The sequence below is a fragment of the Callithrix jacchus genome, chromosome 2 (genome assembly GCF_049354715.1).
Source record: "Callithrix jacchus isolate 240 chromosome 2, calJac240_pri, whole genome shotgun sequence".
Taxonomy (NCBI): domain Eukaryota; kingdom Metazoa; phylum Chordata; class Mammalia; order Primates; family Cebidae; genus Callithrix; species Callithrix jacchus.
The window spans coordinates 76066017-76092753 of NC_133503.1; the positions used below are offsets into that span (position 1 = coordinate 76066017).

General features: G+C 47.2%; 1 protein-coding gene across 3 annotated transcripts; it reads right to left on the bottom strand.

The window, feature by feature from the left end:
* Positions 1 to 238: 238 nt before the first annotated feature.
* Positions 239 to 24841, bottom strand: SLC22A5 (solute carrier family 22 member 5). Of its 3 annotated transcripts, XM_035290886.3 has the most exons (10): positions 24263 to 24841; positions 17722 to 17825; positions 12070 to 12224; positions 10878 to 11049; positions 9276 to 9402; positions 7464 to 7564; positions 5533 to 5747; positions 3811 to 3993; positions 2658 to 2793; positions 239 to 2281 (listed from the first exon to the last, which is right to left on the bottom strand). In XM_035290886.3, exons 1-10 carry the CDS (start codon positions 24653 to 24655, stop codon positions 2194 to 2196), a joined length of 1674 nt encoding a protein of 557 aa, XP_035146777.1. In that variant the 5' UTR covers positions 24656 to 24841; the 3' UTR covers positions 239 to 2193. The 3 variants fall into 3 exon arrangements, with proteins under 3 accessions (XP_035146777.1, XP_035146779.1, XP_035146778.1); XM_035290888.3 differs by lacking the exon at positions 10878 to 11049 and having other exon boundaries at positions 12057 to 12224; XM_035290887.3 differs by lacking the exon at positions 10878 to 11049 and having other exon boundaries at positions 12051 to 12224.
* Positions 24842 to 26737: the final 1896 nt, after the last annotated feature.

Here is a 26737-nt window from a genome sequence, read left to right on the forward strand (position 1 = left end):
AAACTGCTTTACTGCACAGAAGCACTAGTCTCAGGCTCTGCTTTCAAGGGAATCCATGCTACAACATTTTTGCAAGAAGGCTGCTCAGTCCATAGTCAGTTAATACAGTAAAGAATTCTTGTGCACAAGAATCAAATCTTAGCCATTGCTAGAATTAGCCCAAGCTGATACAGAGAAAAGACAGGTGACTGTGGCACAGGCTCACTAAATTCTGGAAATAAAGATTCTAGGCAGTTGCTGTTATTTAAAAAATCATTTTACTTATTAAAAATTTATTTCCCAAGGCACTTTAGTAGCTTTCACAAAATCATGTTTGTTCTTTTTTAACCAGGTAAAGCATATGCTTTAGGAGTACCATGGTAACATGATCAGCTAAGAGAAGACAATTACACTGAACACAAAATATCTCCCAATAATGTTACAGGACTAAAGTGAGCTACTCTGAAAGACTGAACACAATTTTAATTTCTTTTTTTTTGTGGGGCGGGGTTGGGGTTTCGCTCTTGTTACCCAGGCTGGGCTGCAATGGCGTGATCTCCACTCACTGTAACCTCCACCTCCTGGGTTCAGGCAATTCTCCTGCCTTAGCCTCCTGGGTAGCTGGGATTACAGGCACGCGCCACCATGCCCAGCTAATTTTTTGTATTTTTTGTAGAGATGGGGTTTCACTATGTTAACCAGGATGGTCTCGATCTTTTGACCTTGTGATCCACCCGCCTCAGCCTCCCGAAGTGCTGGGATTACAGGCGCCACCTTAATTTCTTTTTTGTAATTTCTTCCCATGATTAAGTATCAAAAAAGGAACACACACAATGACACTGTTTTTGGCACTTAGAGAAGTGCTAGAGGCTAGGGCTGGTAAGGCCTTGCACCAGTGGCAGCTACAGACAATTACCAGAGTGATTCTGGGTTTAAAAAAAACAAAAGACACTCCAGGCACAGAGACTCACGCCTGTAATCCCAACACTTTGAGAGGCTGAGGCAGGTGGATCTGAAGATTAGATTAGAGACCAGCCTGGCCCATGTAGTGAAACCCCATCTCTACTAAAAATACAAAAAAAAAAAAAGCTGGGCATGGTTGTGGGTGCTTATAGTTTCAGCTACTTGGGAGGCTGAGGCAGGAAAATCGCTTGAACCCAGGAAGTGAAGGTTGCAGTGAGCCGGCTCCTACCGAGGCCAAGATCGAGCCTCTGCACTCCAGTCTGGGCAACAGAGTGAGACTCCATCTCAAAACAAAACAAAAACACAAATCAGAAGGCTAAGGAACTAGCCTTTCCCAAGTGTATTCTGAAGGGCAAATAAGGAGAAAAGCATATAACAACAAACAAACAAAACAAAACCCACATTACAGATTTGAGAGATAAGACAAGGTTGCTTGTCTCTCTCACTGATAAACTTCCTTTAAACCAAACATAAGACTCTATAGTAGCAAGGTTTCCACAGGAGTGGAAAACAAGAATAGTAGATTCAATGGTGTATTTCTTATGGGCCTAGACAAGCCCAGTGCTTTGATCAGATGTAAACAAGTCTACTCAGTCATCATGCTGAGTGTTCTAAGAGCTCACAGATAGGTGCACCTGCCAGTGATCCGCATCTGCTCATTCTGCTCCATCTTCATTACCTTTCGCATTCCCTAGCCTTGCGCTCTCCTGCCCTGGGGAAGCAATGATCCAGTTAATGTCCTCTGTAACTGAGAAAAGATAAGAAATCAAACTCCTAGTGCAATTATTTACTTTCCCTCTAAAGTTCACCATTAGAGGGGAGTAGGGAAGGGATGGGGGACTTAGACCTCTAGCCTTATTCGGGGCCTTTTCAGGTAGTCTAAAATTAAAATATAAATTTAGCGTATGCTTCTCATATTCCTCCAGATCTCACTAGTGCTAGTGAATAATTAACTTCTTATAAAGTGGAGTCCATCACTGTAATAATTAGGACTTATATGAAGTTATCTGTAGGTAGCCACAGTGTCCCTAGAGGAAGGCGGTGCTCTAGGACCATACGTAGCCCTTGAGTGTGGTGACCACAGAAAGTGCCGGGTGCGGTGACCATACGTAGCCCATGAGCAAGTCAGACACAGGTCAAGAGGATAACAGTAAAAGGCCTTTGTCACTGAAGGTCTCAGAGTCTGCATAAGCTGGCCATTTCTGGCAAGACGAGTTTTCCTCTTCAGTTTCTCCCTTACTGGAAGGTGTGTTAGAGGGCTGTGCTTTTAAGAATTGTGGGCCTTTCTTCACCATCTTTTAACATCCTTGTGTGACTTGGAGTTTGTCTGTGTTTCATTCTATAAAAACAAGCAAAAAAAGTAGGTAAAATTTTGTTTTTAATTTTAAAAAGATGCCTCCCAGTCTCCAAACAAATTGAGGATATCTTCCCTGGGAAAGAGAATCATGAAGCAGATTCTGAAAGGTTTCTTCCAGCCTCTGCACTATACAGCACGGCTACTGCCATGGAGATGTGTATAGTGACATGTCCACACAGGAACAGACCAGAGAGGATAGGCTATAAGTAATCACCTTGCCATTTACAACCCTTTGATGGCTAAACTAGTCCATGGTGTCTGTGAGAGGGAATTTGTAGTGACTCTCATGTGAGGGGTTCCTGAGACCTGGCCAGGCCTAGACCCAGAGCATTAGCACTGAGGGAGGAGGTCTTCTTACCCTTTGACCCTTAGCATCTGGTCAATGGTGTCTGGGAGTGGGGTACCGAAGCTCTCTGGGAGAAACAAAGTGAGGATGGCTGTCAGGATGGTCAGACTTCCCATGAGAATGTAGGGCAGGAAGCGGTCGTAGACACCTATGGCAAAGCAGACAGCGCAGGCCCAGGGCTTGTTAGACTTGGTCTCTCTCTACCCTTTTATGCTCTCAGGACTCTGTAAGGGGATCACCTTCCTTCTTGGTCTCACATCTCCCACAGTCTGAGCTGCCAGATTAGAATCTGGCACCTAGACAGGTTTCAGAACCCAGAGCTGGCACAGGCATGCCCAGAGCCCAGTGGTGTTCCACCATACAAGGAAGGAGTAGAGAGGGGTGGCTGCAGGAGAAAAGTTGGGCTATGCTAATTATTCTTATTTCCCAAGGTTGGGTTTCTAAGGAACTGGAGGTACTTGTCCAGGGATGGAAATAACTCCTCCGCCTCTGCAGATGTGTCCCAGCCCATGTGCTCTGCCTTCAGGCTAGGCAGGGTACTCTTGCTTTGAGATCTACACAGCATGTTCACAAAGCACTCTGGGTACTTTCAGGGTGTGCCACCTCTCTAAAGAGGTACTGGCTAAGGATGTGCAGGGAAACTGCAGGTGCTGTGAGGACATACTTTGAGAAGGGAAAACTGGAGCCCTGCTACATAAAATGGCATGGGGTGGATCTTCCCACATGAAATCACTCTATAGTGCTCCAGGTTATGATAATTTTCAGTTCATCAGACCTCTTACATGGACATCTTTTCCTTCATGTTACTTTTAAACTCTGATTCCAAGAAATTTCTCCAACTAAGTATACCAGCTCGCTAAACCACTTTGTAGGTTCTTAGGATAAAGGAATTGTAGTCTCCAATGGAAGGCCTGGGATGGCTAAAACAGAAACAAACCCTCTCATTTTCTCATCAATTTCTAGGTAGTCTATAGGTTGTTTTCCATTTGAAAGTGAGGGCCAGCACTGGGATAAGAACCCTCCCCGGCTAAAGATCCAGTACTGGATGGAGCCCATGTGCTGTATGAGCTTGTTTTCCTGTTAACAAGCTACCGCCAGCTTAGATTTAAGCCAATTAGTACTTCCGTCCCATTGCTCTAGTGTGCCCTAGGCCCATGGGACTTACCTAGGTAAACAAAGTAGGGAGACAGGATGCTGCCCAGGCGGGATGCTGTGGAGCTAACTCCCACACCCATGTTTCTCACCACTGTGGGATACAGCTCAGCTGTGTACACGTAGACCATGGAAAAGGCAGCTGTGATTCCAAACTTGCCTACCATCACCAGGGCTGTAGTCAAATAATACAAGTCTGGAGAGGCAAAGGAAAGAGGGTAAGAGTTAGCACCAACCTATAGGATGCAGCTATTGAGAGCAAAACAAACATACTTTCCTCCTGAAGTTTTGGGGGAGTCATTTTATATCACTTCCTATTGTGGGGAAAGGGGCTATAAGCCAAGAATTCCCTCCAAGTTGATTGCTGAAAGGAGGCTGGGGACCTGCAGCTGTGTGAGGACATGCGCTTTCCTCAGCCTGGAGACCACCAGAGTTAGCTCCTCAGTAGCCCAATCGACCTGCTTCCCAGTCCAGAAGTCATTAAAGACATGTCTGTCAGGGGTCAGCTGTTACCCCAGAACCTCACACTGCAGATGCTGTGGAATTAACTCATGATGTTTAGATGAATGGAAAATTCAGTTCTAACTCATTTCATGCTCTCCTCCCACCCAGACCTCAAAAAACTCATAGGCCATCCGGACCTTCAGTTGATCTTCTAATCTCTCTGTGCTGTGCTGATAGGAGAGCTATGTGTGACCCGAAGGTCACTCTGTGCTCAGCTGTAAGCCTTTACGTGGGTTCTGGGCTCCTCCTGCCACATCCCATGGGGAGCTGTTCCCGTGCAATGTTCCCAGCCTGGTGGGCCCAAAAGCAACCACCAGAGACTCCCAAATTACAGGTGCACTGAAGACTCTGGGCACAGTAATGGAGAGGGAGAGATGAGGGCCCATGAGCTGTTCTATCAATTACTGGAAAGGGCTACCTCCCACCTATTTGTGGGATACCAAGATAGTTTCAGAAATAAAATCCTGCTAAGGGCCTGTGAGGCCTCTCAGTGGCCTGGCCCCTCCCCTTCTGCCTCCTTCTCCTCACACAGGCCAGGCTCATCCCCTGCTCAGGGTTATTGCCTTTGCCATTTCTTCTTCCTAAAATGTCCTCCTAGACTTTTTCAGGGCTTTCTGATAACTTTATGCACATTTCTGCTGCACTGCCCCCTGTTCAGGGACACTATCTGTGACTATGTAAACTAACTCGTCATTATTCTTCATTTGTATTCCTAGAAGGTAACACAGTCTGAACTATATTAAACATTTTATTTACTTGTTGGTTGTCTGTCTTATCTAACTAGGATAAACGCCCCATGAGGGCCTAGGGTTCTGCTTGGCTGATTTTCTTGTGTATCGTTATCACCGAGCACAGTACCCAGCCCATGGTAGAATGCCTTAGCTATTTATTGGATAAATAAAGAAGACAGGGCCAGGAAAAAAAGTAATGGAATAGCTCTTTCTTCCCCCTTCTTCTGGAGTGAAAAACAATACAAGCACATTAACTTGGGTATGGAATAAAATTAACCAACAGCCCCAATGGGCTGCTTTTTCTCACTCCCTCAAAGCCTAGGCCATAAGTGTTCTGACCTCAGAAGGTACTTTCTATTGATTTTTAAGCCAAGAATGTATATATGTAGGGGAGCTGTGATGGGCTTGATTTTATTCTCTTTATTAATTGAGGAAGACAGCCTGGTAGAGAGTAAGAGACTCAATGAAGACCCCAAACCATAGATGCACCTGGTCCCTACCTGGGGGCACCAGCTGCACGAAGAGAAGGACACTGCCACCCAGGAAGAGGGCAGTGGCCATGGAATAGCGCCGGGGCAAATACCGCAGCAGCAGCCAGGCCAACACGTATGCTGGGACTTCAACCGTTGCTGAAAGGAAGCAGTTCACATAGATGTCCCCATGCAAGTTAGGAGTATCAAGGGAAAGCCCGAAATAGCCCACTGATATGGTCATCCTGAAACAGAGTGCAGAAGAAAGCTGGAAAAGCAGTACCACATCTCTTCCAACCTGTACAACTTTTACAATGTAAGTATTTCAGTAAATTCCAAACCATCTTTAAGCAAAGACGAGTAAGGCAGCAGTCACTGTCACCCTGCATCTTACTTCATAGAACAAAAGATAACTTCCCCCAGTCCAAGTGGTACAGTGTAAACTCTGTGCCAGAGTACTCTCAGAGCCTTCCATACAGACAGTGTCCCAGCACAAAAGCTTGTATAATTCAGATAGATTAACTTCATTGAAAAGAAATAGTCCAATCTGTCTTTCAGCTTTAAAAATCCTAAGCGGAACCTCCTCAAATCCAGCAACTGCAGAAGGAGCTAGAGAATGAGTCAGGAGGCAGACATCAAGTGAGATGTGACAGGATTGGGTGGATAAGATAAAAAAAAAAAAAAGGACAACACATTAGATCAAACACTTGGAGAGAGACCCCACACACTACCTGTGGTGACCAGTCAGGAAGAGGCTGGTCAGAGGCAGCTGACACCAGCCCCACGGTGCTTGCAGAGCAGAGAGGTAGCTCCCAGTGGAGGGGCCACATTGCCTCTTATCTGCATCCCTGCTGTGCCCTGGCCTGGGCAGTCCCAGTAGGCATTCTCTCTGTTGATGACCCACACTCTTTGGCAAACCAGACCTTTATGGATTAGACTGTTTTTGACTCATCTGCAGGTGGAACACACAGCTGGTACAATAAAAAGAGTATGTGCATGAGTCCCTGGGAAATCCAGAGCAGGGAGGAGAGCCTGGGTGAACACAAAGTGGGTGACTCATCACAGGCTGGCATGTCTGTGGTGCAGGCCAAATGCTGCTCCCATCTTGAGGCCAACTCAGGGAATGGTGAACTGCCCAGAGGGATCTGGGCCATTCCTTGGAAGTGGGTGATTCATAGCACTTCCTCAGTAGGCACAATGGCCAACTGCCTCAAAGCTGGATGAGACTAGTAATAAGGACTCTGAGATGAAGTCTGCCCTCCTCGCCTATCTTCTCACAGCTCAGCCAGCAGGCTCCAGAAGTCACCTAGAATCCCAGGGTTCGGCTGCTAAGCAAAAGCTAGCCAGGCACACTTGGACATGTTCCCTCTCCCTGGTAATTCACAAATAACTTTCTGACACACTTCATGAAATGCCTCGTTAGTGGAAGCCCGGTGAGGACATCTAGGCCATGGCACTGACTCCAGGACTGTGGACATCCCAGGAGAAGCACATCCCACTTCCACATTTCCAGAAAGTAATTAGCAGCCTCTGTAGCCTACAGGACATGGTGTCTTCACTCAGATCCTTTTTTTTTTTTTTTCCTAGATTACTCAGCAGGATCAGATCCTTCTTAAAAGCCCTACCTGGCCTCCTCAGCCACTGTCTGTGACTGCGTAGGAGACAGGAACTAAATGACCCAAAGGGGGCAAGAATTCATCTTAAGATCCGGAGAGATTCCCCACCAGAGTTCATATTTCCCAAAAGAGCCTCCACAATTGTTTTCATTCTCCTTTTCTGAGGTTCCATCCCATTAAGCATTGTGACATGCCCATTTCTTCAGCAAACACAAGACATATCCTTTCCACTGTCTGATGACACAGGCTTTAGGTTTTCGTCCGAGGCATGTCTGTAAACAAGAGGCCCAATGGCCACCTCAAGAAGCTTTGTCTGGAAGCCTCAGGCAGGTCTCTTTTACATACCACAGAATTATGGACATGATGGTGACCATCCGGATATTCCGGGTTCGAAGCAGATCCAGAATGCTGTGGGACTGCTGCTTCTTGGAACTTAGGTCTTGTAACTGCAGGAACAACATGATAAGGGTATGGAAAGAAGAGATGGTCAGAGACTTAGAGCACACAATAACATACTTGAATCCCTGGCATCTTAGCTATCTGCATCTCAGAGTCAGGGAGTGTTGTGTTTCTTTCTTAAAAGGAACTATAAGTATACTGACTATGTTTTAGACTGTGAAAACTTCCCCAGGCCTTGTCAGTAACAAATCAGAGTGAATTAAAATGAGGAAAAGTAGATGACCAGTCCCTCAAGGGTGCAGGAAGACAGGAGCCCAGGCTGACAGCTTCCTCACTGCACCCCCACATCCTCCTGTTGTGGCCACTTTCCATGGAGACCTCTAAGTATTCCTCCCCAAGGCTGGCTCCCTGCCCTCTGGGTCAGAGAGAGAACCTGGCTATGTGGTTTATTGGTCTGATATCTTTTAAAAGTTAATGTGTTGAGTCCTTATACCATGTAGTTACTGGTCTGCTTCCAGGGAAAAAGAATTCAAATAGAAAAACAGGAAAATTGAACTGAGCTTCACCCAGAGTGACTTCCTATGAAATTCAGCACAGCCAAGGCCATTAATAAACTGCACGTCTAAACACACTGATGTTGCTTTCTTAAGCAAACCCAGGTTTGGAGCTTGTTTTTCCAGAGTTAGAAGTTCAATAAAAGGTCAACTTTGGCCTGAAAGGATCCCCTGAAATAGCCTCATTTCCTCAAAGATGCGAGTGGGGCTTATGCGTTCACCCAGATTGACCCCTCACTTATAAGCCTCCAAAGCCACTTAAAAGCCCTCTGCCACACTCCTCCCTGACCTTTGTGCATGGAACCCCTTTCTGGTGCATGCTGACAGTGGCTGCTGGGCCACCACTCACTGTGAAGTCCTCAGGGCTGACAGTGGCCATTGGCCTCCACTGACTATAGTAACTGTTCCCTCTTTCCCAAGCCCAACATGCCTGCCTCTCACACTTCAGCATGACTGCTTGTGGCTGTTTCCACAGCCAAGCCCTTGTCTTCCAGTCAGACCACAGACGCATTCCAGAACCACACCAGGCAGCATTTACAGCTTCTAACCTTTCCTCATAGTCACGAGACCAAGGAAAACTGCCTGCTGCAGAGAGGGTAGGAGAGGGAGCGGGAAGGAAAAGCAAGAACCAGGAACCAGGCAGAGCCAAGAAATGACTCATGGTGTGTGAGAACAGGGTTGTAGGGAGGGTGGGGTAGGGGTAAGAGGTGGACATCAAAAAGGACCTGACTCCAAGATGATATGCAACAATTAACTATTGGAGGGCAGAAAGAGACTAAACTCTTTTTTTTTTCTTTTTTAATGAAAAATTGCCAATACTCAAGAGATGAAACACTTCGAACCCCAAATCTATTTCTGCTTTATATTTTACATTCAGAGTTATCTTTGTAAGATGACAAGGCACCTTAGGCAATAAAAAACAATGATTTCCCCTTTATGAAAGGCCTATTACTCAAAAAGAATGTTCATTTTTAAAAAGTAATAGTTAAAATATATGATTGCCTAGAAAGGAAGTAAAGAATGAAAATCTGAAATCCATGGGAAAGGTGAAGAATGAGGCAACTGTAACCTATTCCTCAGCTTCTGTGTATTAACAGGACACGCCTGGGGGGCAGCTGGGGCTTGGGCAGAGAGAGGGCTGGGTGCTGCTGCCCCCGAATCATGGTCACTCTGTCCTTCCCACCCACACCTACATGGTGCTTACCTCACTCGGGTCAAAGATGGTGGAGGGGACAGCAATCCCATTGGCTTTGGCAGCCTTGCGGATGATCACCTCTGCCTCTTCAAATCGTCCCTGAGAGATGAGCCATCGGGGGGACTCAGGAATGAACCTGGCAGTACAAGATGTGATCTCAGTGAGGCCTCCCTGTCAACAGCGGACCCACAGACCAGGCAGAGCACAGCGGAGGTGGGAATGAGATTGCAGAACCAGAGCTTGTGGAATGTTTGGTGTTCACAAGCCAGAAGCATAGAGCTGGTCCACAGGCAGCAATAAACTGGGGTGAGTGAGATTTTGTGTACATCACACTGCACAAAAACGGGAGAGCCTTACACCTCGACGGGATACCTATGCTGGCTGGACACCTCCATTTCTGAGGAGCAGTGGTGCCACCTGCTGGGCTAAGGATATGGTTGCAAGATGGGTTCCGGAAGCCTGGCTTCTGCGCATATCTCAGGCCTGCCCAGGCCCTGCTACCCTGTCCTTCCTGTCCCCAGCACCAACAGAAGCTTCTGCACTTGCCTCTTAGCGTCTCTTCTCTCCTAACCCTACCCCTGGTTTATGCAGCAGATTTATCAGATACTCTATCTAAAACAGCATGTTTGGCCAGGTGCAGTGGTTCACTCCTTTAATCCCAGCACTTTAGGAGGCAGGATCATTTGAGGCTAGGAGTTCCAGACCAGGCTGGCCAACATGGTGAAACCCTGTCTCTACAAAAAAAAAATTACCCAGGTGTGGTGGCAGGCACCTGTAGTCTCAGCTACTCAAGAGGCTGAGACACGAGAACTGCTTGAACTAAGGAGGCAGAGGTTGTAGTAAGTGGAAATCACGCCACTGCACCCCAGCCTGAGCAACAGAGACTGTCTAAAAAAAAAAAATAAAGAAAAGAAAAAGAAAAAAATAGCATGTTTATTAAGGCACTTGAGTGCTCTATGGATATTGTTTTCTATCTTGCTGGGACCATGTAGCTGCCCACACCCTCTGCCATCCCATGAGAAAGCCCATGATGTGCGGCTTGCTCCCCCACTATGCCCTGAAATGCTCTCTGCTCCACGTGGGCTGGTGATCTCACCTTCTCCACCTGCAAGGGGTGATTCACATCTTAGCTCCTCTGCTGTGTTCCCCTCTTGGTCTGGAATGGCCTCTTCTCTGCCTGTTCAATTCCTCTCCCTTGGAGGTACAGAAAGAGCCTGGCTTCCTCCATGTGGCCACCCTGAGGACCCTTGGTTTTGGTGCCAGTGCCTGTGGCCTGAGGCTTCAGCAGCACACAGCCAGAACTAGGGCCTACACCGTCCTGCCCTGAGGCTTGGGAACTTCCTGCAGGTCTTCTCACAGTTACTGCTTCTTCTCCCTGCACATAGGGCAACCCAGCACAGGGCTGAGAGCAAGTCTGTTGTTGTCATGGGATTCTGTTTTGTTTTGGCTCTTTTGAGTGTGGGGAAAACATTTTGAAATAACTTGTAAATAATCTATGCTTCCTGTCTCTGGGAGACCAAATAGGGATTCATGGGTTGCTGCTGCCCTCTAGTGAAGGCCAGACAGAAGTCATCCTGCTGGTGGACACAAAGGGCACAGGGTCACACTCACCACCAGAGTGCCACACACAGCACCCCTGGCACCGTCAGCGCCAGCAGCAGCATCCGCCAGTCTCGGATGAAGTAAGCAAACAGTGGCAGCACCATGTAGCCAAATGCATAAAATATGCACACTCCTAACGTAGAGAATATTATACGAACTGACTTGCCAAGAATTTCTGTCCCTGTTCAAAATAAGGGAGGTCGAGTTAGCAGTTTAATTTGGTTTACTTCTGTATTAATCTTTTATGGTACCACTGTGAATACACAGACAAGCAAACAGCCAGAACTGTCTCCAAGTTTGTGGCGCTAGGGAGGCGATGGCGTTCTGAACCCCTCCTGTCTGACCATCTCCTGGGGCTGCATCCCTGTGGCCTCTCAGGCCCCCTAGCAACAGTTCCCTCATGAAAATTACATGATGTTTTGAAGCCACATGCTAAAGATGTCAAGGTAGGCCCCCTTTAATCCTCACACGAGGAAGAATTCATTAAAGATGAAGTCATTACTAAGTCAGCACATGCTGACTTAAGATTCAATACTCTGTTAAGAGTGTGAAAAGAAAAAACAATCCATTCAACAATACAACCCAAGGAACTTAAAGGCCTTATCAACTAGAGTCAGGTTCCTCCAAACACAGGCCAGCCTGGCAGCTTCTCAGTGACAACAGGCTGGCAAATCTGAGACAAAGCTCTGCAGAGTGCACTCTGAATTAAAACCCTGAAGGTGACGAAAGCCCATTCGTATCAATTTACTCTCTGTAGATATCACCAGCCACAGTGCTCTGCAGGCAAGGGCTTCTCTACCTTGGCGAGCCTGCCAGTCATAACCCCTCCTCCTCCTACCATGCCGCTCGCTTTCCCAGGCTGCCTCAGCTCTGGGCAGTGGCAGGCCCTTTTTATAAATGGATGATCTCTGGTGAGTCCTAGTAAATTGGCCATCAAGTACTAAGACCAAGGAGCCACAGCCCAGAGGCCAGAAAAGAACAGAAAATCAGAAAGGTTATTGTGCTGCTTGGGACACCAGGCTGGTCACTTGTATGGCTCAATTTCCCTGCCTGTTAGTAGGGTTCACCAGGAAGCTCTGGCTGGTTCTTTTAGAAACCCAGTCCACTTGAGGGACATCATAGCTATCTCCAGAAAGGTGGGTGGTGTGGGATGATGGTGAAATACAGGATCAAGTACTCAACTCCAACCTGATGGCCATACCCAGGACAAATGCTGCCACGTAGTTGGAGATCTGGCCCATGCCTACAAAGACAAACAGCACGACAAACATCTCAAAGTTCTTCGAGAAGAGCTGCAGGAAGCTGAAGCCTGTCTGCATGCCCATGGTCACAAACAGCACATTCTTCCGGCCAAACCTGGGAAGAAAAGGAGAGTGACAGAGAATCAGCTGGAAAGGGGCAGCAGGAATGGGCTCCACCAAGTGAGGCTTTCCCAAGATCCATCCAGGGAGCAGGTGTGGACAGTGTTGCCAGGATACTGGCTGCCAGGGACAGTCTCAGTCTCACAGTGCCCATGCTATTCCTCCCCCTCCCCACTCCCCAGGACAAATGTACAGCCAGGGTACCAGGGTTGCCCAAAAAGCAGTTATGATAATGATTACAAGAGACTGAAACACACCAATTATTTAATCCATACATTCATAATAATTTTTTTTAAAAAAAGAATCTGCCAACTTTGGAGAATGACAGAGAAACAATTCATTATAAATAAAAACTGGCAAATAAGGAGAAAGAAGCATTTGTCCTGATTTTCCTTCATAAACTATGTGAACAGTAACCAATAATAGATAAGAGGTAGTAACATCTATAAAATATTCTAACTTTAAATACATGTAATAAAATGAGAATAATCCCATTTATAGCCCCCAACGGATTAATAGATCTATGCATTACATACTGACTGTTAACATCATAAAGAGACAGTCTGGCACTGCATGTTTCCTATGGTCTTGCGAAAAGAACTGAACCTGAATCAGATCAAGTCTCTGGATCCAACTGCCAATTTTCAGGAAATGTAGAGCACAGAGGAACGTGCTGAACTGCATCATAAGTGTGCAATCAGCAAAATCCAGACTGGAAAATTCCATAGGTGGAACAGCTCAGGTTCTTACTTCTTAGCTAATCAGTAAGGCATAGAAAGGGATAGAAGGAGAATCTATAAAGTAGGATAAGAGACATCAAATATGTTAAGAAGGCAACACTAAACTTGTGTCAAGAATAAAACTGAAAAACTCACAAGGAAGTGATTATTACAGGGGTTAGGCTAGTGGTTACTTACTGGGGAGAGAAGGGATGCTGTAGTTGGGATTAGGCACACGGACAGGGCTTCTCAATGGACAGCAAAGTTCTGCTTGACTTGGTGGTGGTTATAAGGTTATTTCTCTGAAATAATTCACTGAGCTACACATTTTTTTCTGTGTAGTTTTATGTATCTGTGCTCATTTTTAAAAGTTTTTTAAAAGTTGTATTTATTTGGGTTTGTTTTAAAGAGAGTGCCACAAACAGGAGGAAAAAGTCAAGCTACTGGGAAGCAGTGGATTCGGCTTGAGTCTGGCCAGTATTGGCTGATACCCACTTTCATTCAATGTTTACTGAGCATCTATTATACAGGACACTTTGCATATCAATAAATAAAAAAGACACTGTTTCTGCCCTTAAGGAGCTTCATAGTATAACTGGTAAGACACATGTTAACCATATTTTAATCTAACAACACACTACTGAATATACAATTGCACACTGTGTCAAGTGCACTGAAGGATTGGCATGCAGGTCCATGAGAGGCACAAGGAAGGAAGCCACCCTGGACTTGGGGTAAGGGTTGGGGAATTGGACATTCAGGGAGGGTCTCCTTGATCATGGGACACTGAGATGGGAAAAAGTAGTTGACAATGGGGGATTTAAGGTGTAGGGACCAAGCTCTCGATGATATTCACAGTATAGTGGGGGAGAACAACATTAATCCTATAATAACACTTTTTCCCCCCAATTTCTGGTAGATGTTATACAGAAAAGTCACAAGGAACTAGGGATCCTGAAAAGAAGGCCACAGGGGGTGGGTGGAGAATGCTTCAGACTCTGTGGCTGGAGCGGGTATGGTGAACATGAGGAGACTGGTTGGCATCAGTCATGCAATACAAGACTACAGTGGTGGCTAGGAGGCAAACTGCACAAGTCTTGCAGCTCTGTGGAAGAGTTTGGTGTTTTTCTCAATGTAAGAGGCTTTTCTGTTGTTATTTTTTTTCCCATCACTTGTGGTGCTACTGGCATCTAATAAGTAGAGGCCAGATATGTTGTTAAATATTCTAAAAAAATGCCCTACAACAAAATTATTTAGCTCAAAATAGGGTTGAGGTTGAGGAACCCTCGCCTGGAAGTAGACTCCAATTTCCCCTGCATTGTTTTTTACCGAGTGTTCTGTATGCCAACCAAGGGGTGTTTCCTAACCACAAGGCAGGCTGGTGTAATCTCCATGTCCCTTCCCTTCATAAGAGCTCCCTGGGATGGTAAGGAAGAGACAGATCTAGACAACCCTTTACATAGCACCAGTCCTTGGCAGTTCAGGGATGGGCCAGAAATGTTCACTTCTAAAGTCTGTCAACAAAATAGCAAATACACACATACCTGGAACAGAGCACAGCAGTCTACTTATTCCCAGAGTTGTGCATCTCTTACAAGTCACATGCATAAAGATAACTCAATAGTGTCGCATAAAGGGGTCCGACAATCCAGGAGTATTTTAATTGCTCTTGAATTTCAGATCTATATGCCATAAAGAAGGCAAAACCTTTGTACTATACAAAAAGTTACTGTTGATGTCCTAGACAAGTCAGGACATGAATTGATTGCTTTCAGGTAATCTATTTAGCTTAGGTTTTAGAACTGGTTTACTCAGAAGTAATGCGCTCAGAAGCTATCCATTCCACAGGACTCTGGGCCTTTCAAGGGGGCACCGAAAGGCTTGAGGAGGGGCATTGGGAGTTGAAAGCAAGGGCTGCAGGCAGAGCAGCTCTACTTTTAGCCGCTTAAGTGATCTCACTTTAATGGAAGTTCTGCTGCCAAAATGTTTAGAAAGGTTTGAAACACTATATTAGCCCTTCTGTAGACTAAAGTGGTCCTGAACATACTCATGAATTTTGTTTCCAGTTTCCAGAAATAGACCTTTTGGAACTTAAAAGCTTTCCTCAGGTAATCATTGTGTTACGTGGTGAGCAGGTTCTTAAGCTGACCCATGACACAGCTGACCCAGAAAAATATACTGTTTCTACTCTGAACTTGGGGTATCTCCTTTTCACATTAAGGTCATTCCTCTGAGCTTCAGCTGCCACTTAGCACCGTGAGAAGAAATTTCCCATGTCCACTTAGGAGGCCTCTAAGTACCTCACAATCTTCCCCTACCTCCCCAATACCCTACCCTCTCCCCTCTCTCTAGGCAACCTCATCCCCATCTGGGGCTTTGCTGAGGGTTCTATATGCTGACAATTCCTCTATATGTTTTTCCAACCAAAACCTCTCATGCAGTACCATATTCATACAGTCAGCTGTACATGCTACTTCTCCACTTAGGGGTCTCATAGTCACCACAAATTTAGTGCACACAAATTGAACTCAACATCTTCTAGAACATGGTTCTTTTCCGGTGTTCTCTGTCTTAGAGAAGTACACCTTAATTCATCCAGTTACCCAGGGCAGAAATCTTTTCTCCTCAATTCTCACATCCAGCCCATCGGCAAGTCCTGTTGATTTTACCTCTTACCACTTCCCTCCATTCCTACCACCATCATGCTAGGCCATGCCACCATTATCTCTGGCATGAACTATTGTGGCAACCTTTTAATTGGTCTCTCTACAACACCTTTTGCTTCCCTTCAATTCTTTCTCCACAAGCTTGTCAAAGCATTAAAAAAAAAAAAGTACAAATCTGATTGTCATACAATTGCTTTAAAAAATCTCAGTAGCCCCTTACTGCTCTGTGGCTGGAGCTGAGACTCCTAACTGTGATCCACTACGGTCTGGTCGTTCATCGGCTCAGGGCTCTGCTTGCCTCTCCCCTTCATCTCTACACCACTTTCCACACCTCTACCGCATGGATTTTGTTCTGCTCCCATGCCTCTTCTTGAGTACCGGCTCTAGTACATGTTGTTCTCCCTGCCCGGATGTTCTTTTTCTCCCCTCTACCCCTCAGGGGATTACCTTCGACTCATCTTTCAACTCTCAGCTCATGCTTCACCTTCTCAGGGACGCCACCCCTGACCTCCTCTGTTAGACACTCCCATGGCACCCTGCACTTCTTTGTATCACTTACCACAGCCAAGGATAACAATGACTTCCTCACTTGGTTGTTTAATACATTCTACCCTGCTAGAAAGCAAGTTCAAGGACAGCAGGGATCTAGAACAATAGTCCATACAAAACAGAGGAGCAAGACTATCTGGGTCCAAATACTAACTCAGCCACTTGCCAGCTGTGAAACCTTGGGCAAGTTATTGAATCCCTCTGTTTCACTTTCTCCCATCTGTAAGCTAGGATTAATAAACAGGTTAAATTATCTGTTTTTTAAAAAAATACCTAGCCGTACATGGTGTCTCATGCCTGTAATCCCAGCACTGTGGGAGGCGAAGGAGGGAGGATTGCTTGAAGCCAGGAATTAAAAACCAGGGAAGATGCTGGGACTCCTTTCCACTGGGTGACCCACCGATTTGTAGGGTGTCCTCAGGGTGCCATGTGGCAAAGGACTTGCTGAAGGCTGCTACTCTCTTCACAGGCTTCTCTGACAGACCCTGAAGCTCCAGGGAAGGAAGACACAACATAATGGACCCTTCTGAGAACTTCATGAAAGCTACGGACCTCCCTCCAAAAAAATGCTCACATGTAGTCTCTAACATTGTGCATATAATTTCAAGGGGTTTGGGATTCTCTAAGCCATTAATGTTTAAAAGCCTTAGAATTACACAAATAACCTGCTTATGAGAAATGGGTCAATACAGCATTCTCCTTCCTTGTCTTCAAATAAATGCCAAAGCCATGGGCCACATAGGTAAGGGGCATCAGCCTTGTGGACACAGGAGTTCTTGTTGGTCACACCACTGTGGCTGGTGAGATCTCCTCTCATTTCGCAGAGAGAATGCTGGTATTCTTGGGACTACAGAGGTGGATACCGTGGTACTGCTGCAGATCTACAATACAGCACATGTGCATCTGTGCATGAAGTCAACTGCTCCCATACTCAGGGACATGACAGAGTCACGGTCAGCCAGGGGATGCAAGCCAGGCTAGTGTAGAAGTGAATCATGGCATATTACCTAGTCAACTGGATCAAAGATACACTAGTCTTAGGTAGCTCAGGTTTCTTTACTTAGCAAGAATGATGGAGTTGGAGTTCTTGGCTCTTTTTACTAGGCATGGAGTCTGTATCATAGACATAACTTCCTCTTATTTAAAATACAGGGCCCTGGTCGGGCATGGTGGCTGGGGTTACTCCTATAACCCCAGCACTTTGGGAGGCTGAGGCAAACAGATCACAAGGTCAGGAGTTAAAGACCAGTCTGACCAACATGGTGAAACCCGTCTCTACTAAAAATTCAAAAATTAGCTGGGCTTGGTGGCAGACCTGTAATCTCAGCTACTCAGGAGGCTGAGGCAGGAGAACGGCTTGAACCCAGGAGGCAGAGGTTGCAGTGAGCCGAGATCATACCTCTGCACTCCAGCCTGGCAACAGAGCGAGACTCTGTCTCAGTAAATAAATAAATAGGCCCTGGGCTGAAAGAATGCTACCAACTGAAGCCAAGGGCCACACACATGCTTCTCGCTCAGTGCTGAGGTCCCCTGCTTCTGCAGGAAACAGACACCTTACCTGTCTGACAGCTGCCCCGAAATGAAGGAGCCCAACAGCACACCCACGAAGAACAAGGAGATGGTGAGTGGGGCCTTCCAGTCGTCCTCACACACCAGGTTCCACTGCAAGATGAGCAAAGGGGTGTATCATTCATGTCTTTTTAAAACGTTTTAAAGCAAAGGCATCCTGGAAAACGAAGTCAGAACATCCTGCATCTCTGCATGTTCTGGGTGTAAACTCATTTAGGCAGGTGATGGCTCACCTGGGCAGGAAGGCAGAAATGAAGCTTCCTCCCCATCCTGTTTTTCATAGCGTTGTGGGCCCCACTGTCTTGCTTCCATTTTGAGGAGGAGAGATAGGCAGAGAGTAAGTGTTCTGTCCACGTGCTCACCCTGAAGAAGGCAAGGCCTCTTATGCTCACTCCTAAAAATCTGAGCCGAGCCCAGGGCTATGGAAAAGGCAGGGCACCCTTACTCAATGGGGTTTAAGGTCATTGGCATGAATGACAGTGTAGTAGTTCTGGAAGCGGGGCTCTGGGGCTCTACAGGCCACAGCATCCTGTGAGGAACTAAGGCTAGGGCACAGAGTGCACCATCTGGATCTGTTCCTCCAGCTCTGCTCAGGTTCCCACACTGGGCCAGTGACCCCCAGGTCCTTCTTGTGATCTTTAGAGCTGGAATCCCTGATGCTGCACACCAACTATACTAGGCTCAATTACATCTGAAAGCTCTGAGCTGGGAGGTAAGAAACTGGGTTTTAGCTCCCACTCTATTAACTCATCCAACCTCAGATAAGCATCACCCCATACTGTGCCTTGATTTCCCCATTTGTAAAACAGGGATTGGGGTAAGGAACAGGCTGCACTGCTTGAGTTTCCAGCATCCAATGTGTGGTTCCATTTACAGTTACCTTGAACAGAAAAAGAGGTCTGCAGGCAAGGGAGGAGGTACATGGGGAGCAGCCAGACGCTTGAATCCAGGCCATGCCTGCCTAACCAGGAGCCAAAAGCAGGAAGAAAGCCCAAACAGGAAGCTTGGTGGTTCACAGAAAAATGAAAAATGTTTTTCAGACAGTGAGATGGTGCTCAGTAGTAACCTCTGCAGACTTTTCAAATGAGCAGCCACCCTCCTGGGAACTCAGACCCTTGCCTGTCTGGCGCCAGGCTGCTGGCCTGCCCTCCACAGAGCCTGCTGGCTCCTCACCAACGACACAGGCAAGGGGACATGCGGCTCCCTAGAACAAAGCATCTCTTCCGAGCCAGTGACAGGGAAAAACAAGCCTGCTTCTCTGCCCTGCTGGGCAGTATGTGCACACAGCTTTTGGGTACTTCTCAGAGGGGTTGGCAGGCAACTGCAGGCACGCTGCTAGCTCTCTGTTTGGAATAAGCGTGTACCTGGATGGGCTGGGAGTGGGGTGGAAATCCCCAACCCAGGGAAGAATTAGAGCATCCAATCCCCAATCAGGAGGCAGCCCAGACTAGCAGGAGTCAAGAACATGTGAGCACCATAGCCCAAGTGGCCAGGCTGCTGCAGCTTCCAAGCTCCACAGCCTCAGAGGGGCCAGGACCTGCAGGCCATCTCTCTAGTAGGTGGGCGAGTATCCCTGTAGTGGCCCTTATCCACACATAGGGGCATATGACATAGTTCCCTAGGACTAAATGTTCTGACCTGTGAATTGGCAAGGAGGGAAAAAAGATAGGGTGTGTTGCCCCTAAGGCAGAAGTTCTTCCTGAGATGTACCTAGCCTGAACACATGAACAGACACACTGCTAAGCACCACGTGTTACTGATTGCCATGTATTCCTACACACATTTTGTCCTGCCTCCTTCTGCAATTAATGATGAATCCTTGCCTCAGGGCTGTCAAAGCAAAGAGGAAAGGTATTTGCTATCACATCCTCTACAACTCCTGGCAGTGCCCTGTACAGAGGGGAGGCTCAGGAGCTCTTTGGTACATAGGTGAGTGAATGAATGGATAAATAAAAAGGTATCAACTTTCAACATCTTAGCATACTTTGGTTCTTGCTTGCCTGCCCAAAGTCCAGATCAACCCTGAACTTCAACCTCCACCTCCCAGTTCAAGTGATTCTCATGCCTTGACTTCCCAAATTGCTGGGACTACCAGGTGTGCACCACCAGCCTGGCTAATATTTGTGTTTTTAGTAGAGATGGGTTTTGCTATGTTGACCAGGCTTGTCCTGAACTCCTGACCTCAGGTTATCCACCGATCTTGGCCTCCCAAAGCACTGAGATTAAGGCAAGAGCCACCATGTTTGGCCCCCCATTTTTTTTTTCGCTCCCTGACCCCCTGCTTTGTGTCAACTGTCAGAACTTTGACCCAGGATGACGGGTCTCAGCTAGCTAGAGAGGGGCTCAATCTGACCACTCATGGCCAATGTGTGTACTATGTTTGTGTATAGTGGGCCACAGGACCCTGCACGTGGCTGCTCTGCCTTGCCATATAGCTGCAATAGCTGCAAAAGACTGGATGAGAGTCTGTGTGTCCCCTGAGTGAGAGAAATCAGCAAAGGTGTAGCATGGGGCCCAAGCTCTAGGTCTCTCGAGTTTCTGCTGCCCAGAGTCAGCCCCGGCCCCAGCTCCCAGGTTGCTATAGCTTTTCCACCAGGCAGCTTTGGGGATAACAGAGGAGTCTCTCCCATCTTCTAAGACTATCTCTGCAAGAGAAAAGGCTGATAGAAAAGCTAGTCCAAGACAATAGGGAGGGAGTAGGAGTCCTACACAGGACCGGGCTAAGGGCTTCTCAGAAGCAGATAGGTGGAGAGCAAGGCGATGCAGAGCAGCTTGGAGGTTTCTTTCTTCTTTTTTGTTTGAGACAGAATCTTGCTCTTGTCACCCAGACTGGAGGGCCATGGTGTGATCTTGGGTTATTGCAACCTCTGCCTACTGGGTTCGAGCAATTCTCCTGCCTCAGCCTCCCAAATAGCTGGAATTACAGGCTCCCACCACTACACCCGGCTAATTTTTGTATTTTTAGTAGAGACAGGGTTTCACCATGTTGGCCAGGCTGATCTTGAACTCCTGACCTTGCAATCCGCCCATCTCAGCCTACCAAAGTGCTGGGATTACAGGTGTGAGCCACCACACCTGGCTGGACATTTCTGTCCACTGGCTGGACTGGGCTATGGTGAAACCAAAAAGCAAGCAGCCTAGGCAACCTCTGAAAACACCCAGGTTCGCAGCAGAGGGGCTCATGGCCAAGAAGCACTGCATGATGGGTTGGCTAATTCCCCAGTACCCCAGGGATGACAGGGGTCAGAGAAGAGGGCAGCCTAGAAGCATGTGGACCATCAAACTATTCCTGAAACATGGGAGCACAAAACTCTTTTACCTCATAAATCATTTTTAGTTATTATTATTATTTTGAGATGGAGTCTTACTCTGTTGCCCATGCTGGAGTGCAACGGTACAATGTTGGCTCACTGCAACCTCCGCCTCCTGGGTTCAAGCTATTCTCCTGCCTCAGTCACCTGAGTAGCTGGGACTACAGGTGCATGTGACCACGCCAGGCTAATTTTTTGTATTTTTAGTAGAGACAGGGCTTCACCGTATTAGCCAGGATGGTCTCAAACTCCTGACTTCAACTGATCTGCCTTGGCTTCCCAAAGTGCTGGGATTACAGGCGTGAGCCACCACACCCTGTCAATATTTATTTATTTATTTATTAATTATTGGCAGATTCCCTCTGCCAATCCCAACACCTCATTCTATATCCACATGGCATCAAAGCCCCAGTCAGTGGGTGGAGAGAGCCAGATTTCTTTTAAAAAATTCCAGTCAATGCTTTTTGCCTACCCCCAAGTTTCCCTTCTAAGAATTGAGCTGTCCATTTTTCTTCCGTTCTCAAACTTTAGAGATGATTTCTTTTTCATTAACCCATTCAATAAAAATTTTCCTGAGAATCTCCCTCTGCATCCAGAACTGTGTCAGAAATTGAGGAAGATGCAAAGATAATCCACCACAAAGTTTAGTGCTGCATGTATGTACTCTAACTTGAACAAAGAAAAAAAATCCAAACAGGACACCTGAGGTTCTAGTCTTCAGTGGAAATAATATGACTCAAATTCAATACCAGTGTACTTACAAACACCTTTATGTATGATTTGGGGCAGAGGGCAGGCTTAGAGACATTTAGCAGGCACAGGACTAGATGCAGTGGTCAACAGGCCAGGTTTGGGTTGAAAGACAAAAGGCCATAGAAAAAGCCATTAGAATGTTGATGCAGCAACTTCCAGCAGTAGCTGTTCACCTAAGAACAAGCAGCTCTGAATTTAAAGTAAAGCATTCCAGGAGGCCAAAACAAAGATCTAAGTATTAATCTGGCCTCCCTGCAAAGATTGACAACATATAAGTAGGTGAAAGGGCACCTAACTCCTTTGAAACTGCTAAGACAGCTAAGTAAATAGTCTAAATATTAAACAACAAAAGGCTGACATTGGCAGCAAGGTAAGGGCAGACCCCCTGGCACAGCTGGCCTTTGGGAGCTCATCAATGCCACCACCACTCATTCCAACATGGGGTGGGGGCAGCAAAGCAAGAACAAATGACTAAGTAAGGCCTCAAGGGTCAATGTAAAACTCCAAGAGATGCTATGAGCTTCTTCTCACTTTACTACCTCCCTCTGCTTTAGGCAGCCCCAAGTAGAATTTGTAGGGATTCCTATATCATGTTCCCCTCTTTGTCCTCTGCCTGCAACCCCAGGGACAGCCTCTGCTTTCACAGTACTCACTGGCTTCTAGGAAGGTAACAGACCCAACCTGTGAGGCTAGGACTCAGGATTTATGGCAACTGAAGGTTCCAATTCTCTGTGGATTCATGGGCCTGAAAGCACAGTTGGCTACCTCCAGTGAGTGCCTCTTTTGTCAAGTCATGAAGCTTCTGATCACTGAGGCTATGTCGCTAGCTAAGAAATCTCAGTGGGGCTCAGGTCACACTCCCACTAAATACATGTGGAGAAAGCAGGTCCAGGTGCTGGGGACATCAAACTTCCAAACAGAAAAAACATGCGCATGCACACACACTCAAGTCTCCCAGGGTAGCTCTCAGACTCCCTTGAAGGGTGATGACGTCAAGAAGCAACACAGTTGAGACCTCCAGAGCCCCTGTAAGCCCTTCTGAGGCTCCAGGAGAGAGGCTCAGCACCCACATCCAGCAGGGTGTGAAGCCGTGCCAAGGCCTATAGCACTCTCCCTCTCTATGAACTCTCCCCTCTCTGTAAACTCTGCCCTCCTACTATGTGGTTTTTGTTGTTGCATCTAGACCTTCAGCTTACTATTCTGCTGAGCTGAACACCTTAGACTCGCTGAGAGGCCTCCTCCTCCCGGAAGCCTTCTCTGACCTGTGAATTCCTTATCTGCACATTCAGTGATCCCATCTATCAAAGAGGGCTCTTCACTGGCTGCTTATTCAATGCTGCTAAAACTTCAGGGAGCTAGAGTGCCAGTGTCTGAGAAAGACACAAAACACATGCGTCATTAACATCATGTTCTTACATCCAGCTCCAACAACTGCTCCAACAGGTTCGGAGGGGACAAAACCACCCAGAAGGAAAATCCAAGGGGCTGAGAAATGAGAAAGGTTCCCCGACTCTCTGTGACCTAAGATTGTATACTTTAACTAAGTCTGGCCAACAGCCTTGCCTCAGAATACCTTAGAAAACATTCCAGGTCACCAAGTTACCCTGAACAGATCTTCAGATGAATGGATCTTAAATGACAACTGACCATGGGAAAAGGCAAACACAGGGCATGACCAGACTGTCATTTTGGGTTGTGGAGACGATAGGGGAAAGAGTAATTAGAGGAAATCGGGAAGAGGCAGCTTTATACACATGCTTTATTTTCCAGCACTTTGGGAGGCCGAGGCGGGTGGATCACGAGGTCAACAGATCGAGACCATCCTGGTCAACATGGTGAAACCCCGTCTCTACTAAAAATACAAAAAATTAGCTGGGCACGGTGGCGCGTGCCTGTAATCCCAGCTACTCAGGAGGCTGAGGCAGGAGAATTGCCTGAACCCAGGAGGCGGAGGTTGCGGTGAACCAAGATCATGCCATTGCACTCCAACCTGGGTAACAAGAGCGAAACTCCGTCTCAAAAAAAAAAAAAGTTCAGGAAAGAGAAGTATTTCCTCTCTTCTAAAAAGAAGCCAAGAGACTAGAGGAAAAACGGGATAGCCCCTGACCCAAGCCCTGGCTGTGCTCCTCACCACCCCCAACCCCAACTAGAGGAAGTCCTGGACACTCATGGCCATAGGGCATCTTCCACGGACCGCCAGGACCTTCCTAGTACCCTCTTCAAAGTGGCCATCAGGATGGGAGGCCAGGCTGACAATCTGCTGTGAGGAGCACACTCTGGCTGGAGGTCCCCTCGAAAAGCGTTCCCAAGCCACCTGGCTGGTGGGTCTCCATCACTAGGGTGTTGACTGTGGGGGAGGGGGAGTGGCGGCGTCCAGCGTGCATCTGGGAGAGAGGAGCTCGGGTTCAAGGGCCGGACGATCCCCTCCGTGCCCCAGTCTCAGCCCGGGCGGGGGCTGGCACCCACCTCGGTCACGATGGTGGACAGGTAGACGTCCTGGCTGAACTCCCAGCCATCCAGGCAGCTCTCCAGCTCCAGCTGCCCCAGGTCCACGTCGCGCCCCGGCTCCAGCCCGAGCGCCGAGAAGTTGGCGATGGTGGCGAGCCGGTAGCGGCGGCAGCTGTGGGGCACCTCGCGGCCGTCCTGCAGCCGCAGCGGGACACTGTGGTTGCGCCAGGCGCTGCTCAGGTTAGCGGCGTCCGGCACCCGGCAGCGGTGCGCCGGGGTCCCTATCAGGAACACGGAGGACAGGCCGGTGAAGCCATTGGGGATGATGCTGGCGCTGAGCAGGAAGAAGATGAGGCGCTGGAAGGGCCCCCACTCGCCCAGGAAGGCGGTCACCTCGTCGTAGTCCCGCATGCCGCCCTCTGCGGCCCACAGCTCGCGGCCCGGGGTCTGAGGACGCGGCGGGTTTTGCGCGTGCGCGCGGGGCACACGCCGCCGACCAGGCGAGCCAAGCAGCTAGCGACCGGATACCGTCCGCCGAGGGTAGGCTTGTGAGCTGATACCGCCGCTGCGGTCCTGCCTTACATGGGGCGCTCTGCCAGGGAGGGTTCCGGGCCTGGGCGGTAAGGCCCGCCCTGCCGGCAGGCAGTGTGGGGCTGGCGAGGGCGGAGCTGGGGCGGGACGTAAGGGCGCGGGGCGGGCCGGGTGCACTTGAGGCCCAGGCGGGGTCTGTCCCGGGGGCCTGGCGGCGGCCCGGCCTCCACCAGCCAAGGCAGTAAGGGTTGACCGAGATAGCCCGGGCTCGGCTTAGGAAGGCAGCGAGACTCGCGGTCTTGGGGTGCGAGTCCGAACTCGTTCCTCCAGCGCGGGGTCGGGAGTGAGTGGGAGAGCGGCCGCGAGGCTCCAGTGCTGAAAACGCACCTCTCCCAGCTTTCGGCGAGGCCTACGCGGGGTGGGGGTGGGGACGGGGAGAAAGTGACTGGTCTAGGCTCTCACAGATAGTTGCTGTTGACACCACCTATCCTTATAAGGGGAACTGGGACTGTTAACTGCCCCACTAGAGAGGCTTGGAGCTATGACTTTTCATTCTAGTCCAGATGCCCTTTCTATATTTTCGTCGGTAACAAGCCATTTTATTTATGCCGATATGAAAATTTAACATCACGATTAATGATCCTAGCCTAAGGTTAAATATTCTCCACAGGTTAGTTATTTCTGCGAAGAGTTTGTTCGGGAACTAATAGGAACAACAACAAAAAGCAGCGAGGTGATTCTAAAGCAGCAATGTTCAATAGGATAAGGAGCTATATTTGTTGTTAATTTTTCTACTAGCCATATTAATAAAATTTTCAGATTTAGCAAATAAAAATATAGGACTCCTACTGAAATTCGAATTTCAGATATAGAATGAATAATTTTTAAATATTATGTCCCATGAAGGAATATATAAAATGAAAATGTAACTGGTTGTCTTGTATTTTATCTGGCAATGCTGCATATTTAAAAAGTAAAAGTAAAGGATGAAATTAACTTTAATAGTATATTTAATCAATATATCCAGAACATAATTTCATCATATAATCAATGTAGAAATTATTGATCTTTTACATTGATATATAAGAATCATTGATCTTTTATTTCCTCCCCTTACTAAATCTTAAGAATTCAGTGTGTTTCACATGTTCTCAGGATTTGAAAAAAAGAATCCGGTATGCACTTTACAGCACCTTTAAATTTGGACTAGCCACAATTTTGTTTTTTAATATTTATTCATTTATTTATTGGAGACATGGCCCCACTCTGTTGCCCAGGCTAGAGTGCAATGACACAATCATAGCTCACTGCAGCCCTGAACTCCTAAGCTTAAGCAGGCCTCCTGCCTAGCCTGCCAAGTAGCTGGGACTACAGGCACAGGCCACTATGCCCAGCTAAATTTTTTTTTTTTTGCAGAGACAAGGCATCCCTATGTTGCTTAGGCTGGTTTCATACTCTTGGGTTCAAGCAGTCCTCCCACCTCAGCCTCCCGAAAAGCTGGTAGCTATTGGTTATCTTATTGGACAGCACCATTCCAAGACCTTTAAGAATTTAGACTGCTAAACTTAACAATGCAAGACATTCTTTTTAAAAATAGTAGTGGCTTAGTGATAGAAACAGAACTAAGTATATACTTTTACAATATAATGTGTTGGGTAAGCAATATTTAATAGTCACTATAGTCTAAGTTGAAAATAAAGCTACAGAAAGGGAACCTAACCTTGCCAGCAGGTTTTTAACAGGAAATTTAAACATTTGCATGAAACATAATAGACTTTTAAAAATTATAATAAAGATGTTATCACAGAACTTGTTTGTTTCTTTACAACTAATCTTGCTTCTTTTTTTTTTTTTTTTTTTTGAGACAGTTTCACTCTTGTTACCCAGGCTGGAGTGCAATGGCGCAATCTCAGCTCACCACAACCTCCGCCTCATGGGTTCAGGCAGTTCTCCTGCCTCAGC

Bases quoted from the DNA above. Each gene is read 5' to 3' on its own strand.
- SLC22A5 (XM_035290886.3), bottom strand. From the start codon at position 24,655: ATGCGGGACTACGACGAGGTGACCGCCTTCCTGGGCGAGTGGGGGCCC. The intron at 5,748-7,463 runs GTATGTAAAAGA...ACTCTGTTTCAG, and splicing joins ATCATGTCCATAATTCTGTG to GATGACCATATCAGTGGGCT. The intron at 2,282-2,657 runs GTAAGAAGACCT...TTGTTTTTATAG, and splicing joins CAGATGCTAAGGGTCAAAGG to AATGAAACACAGACAAACTC.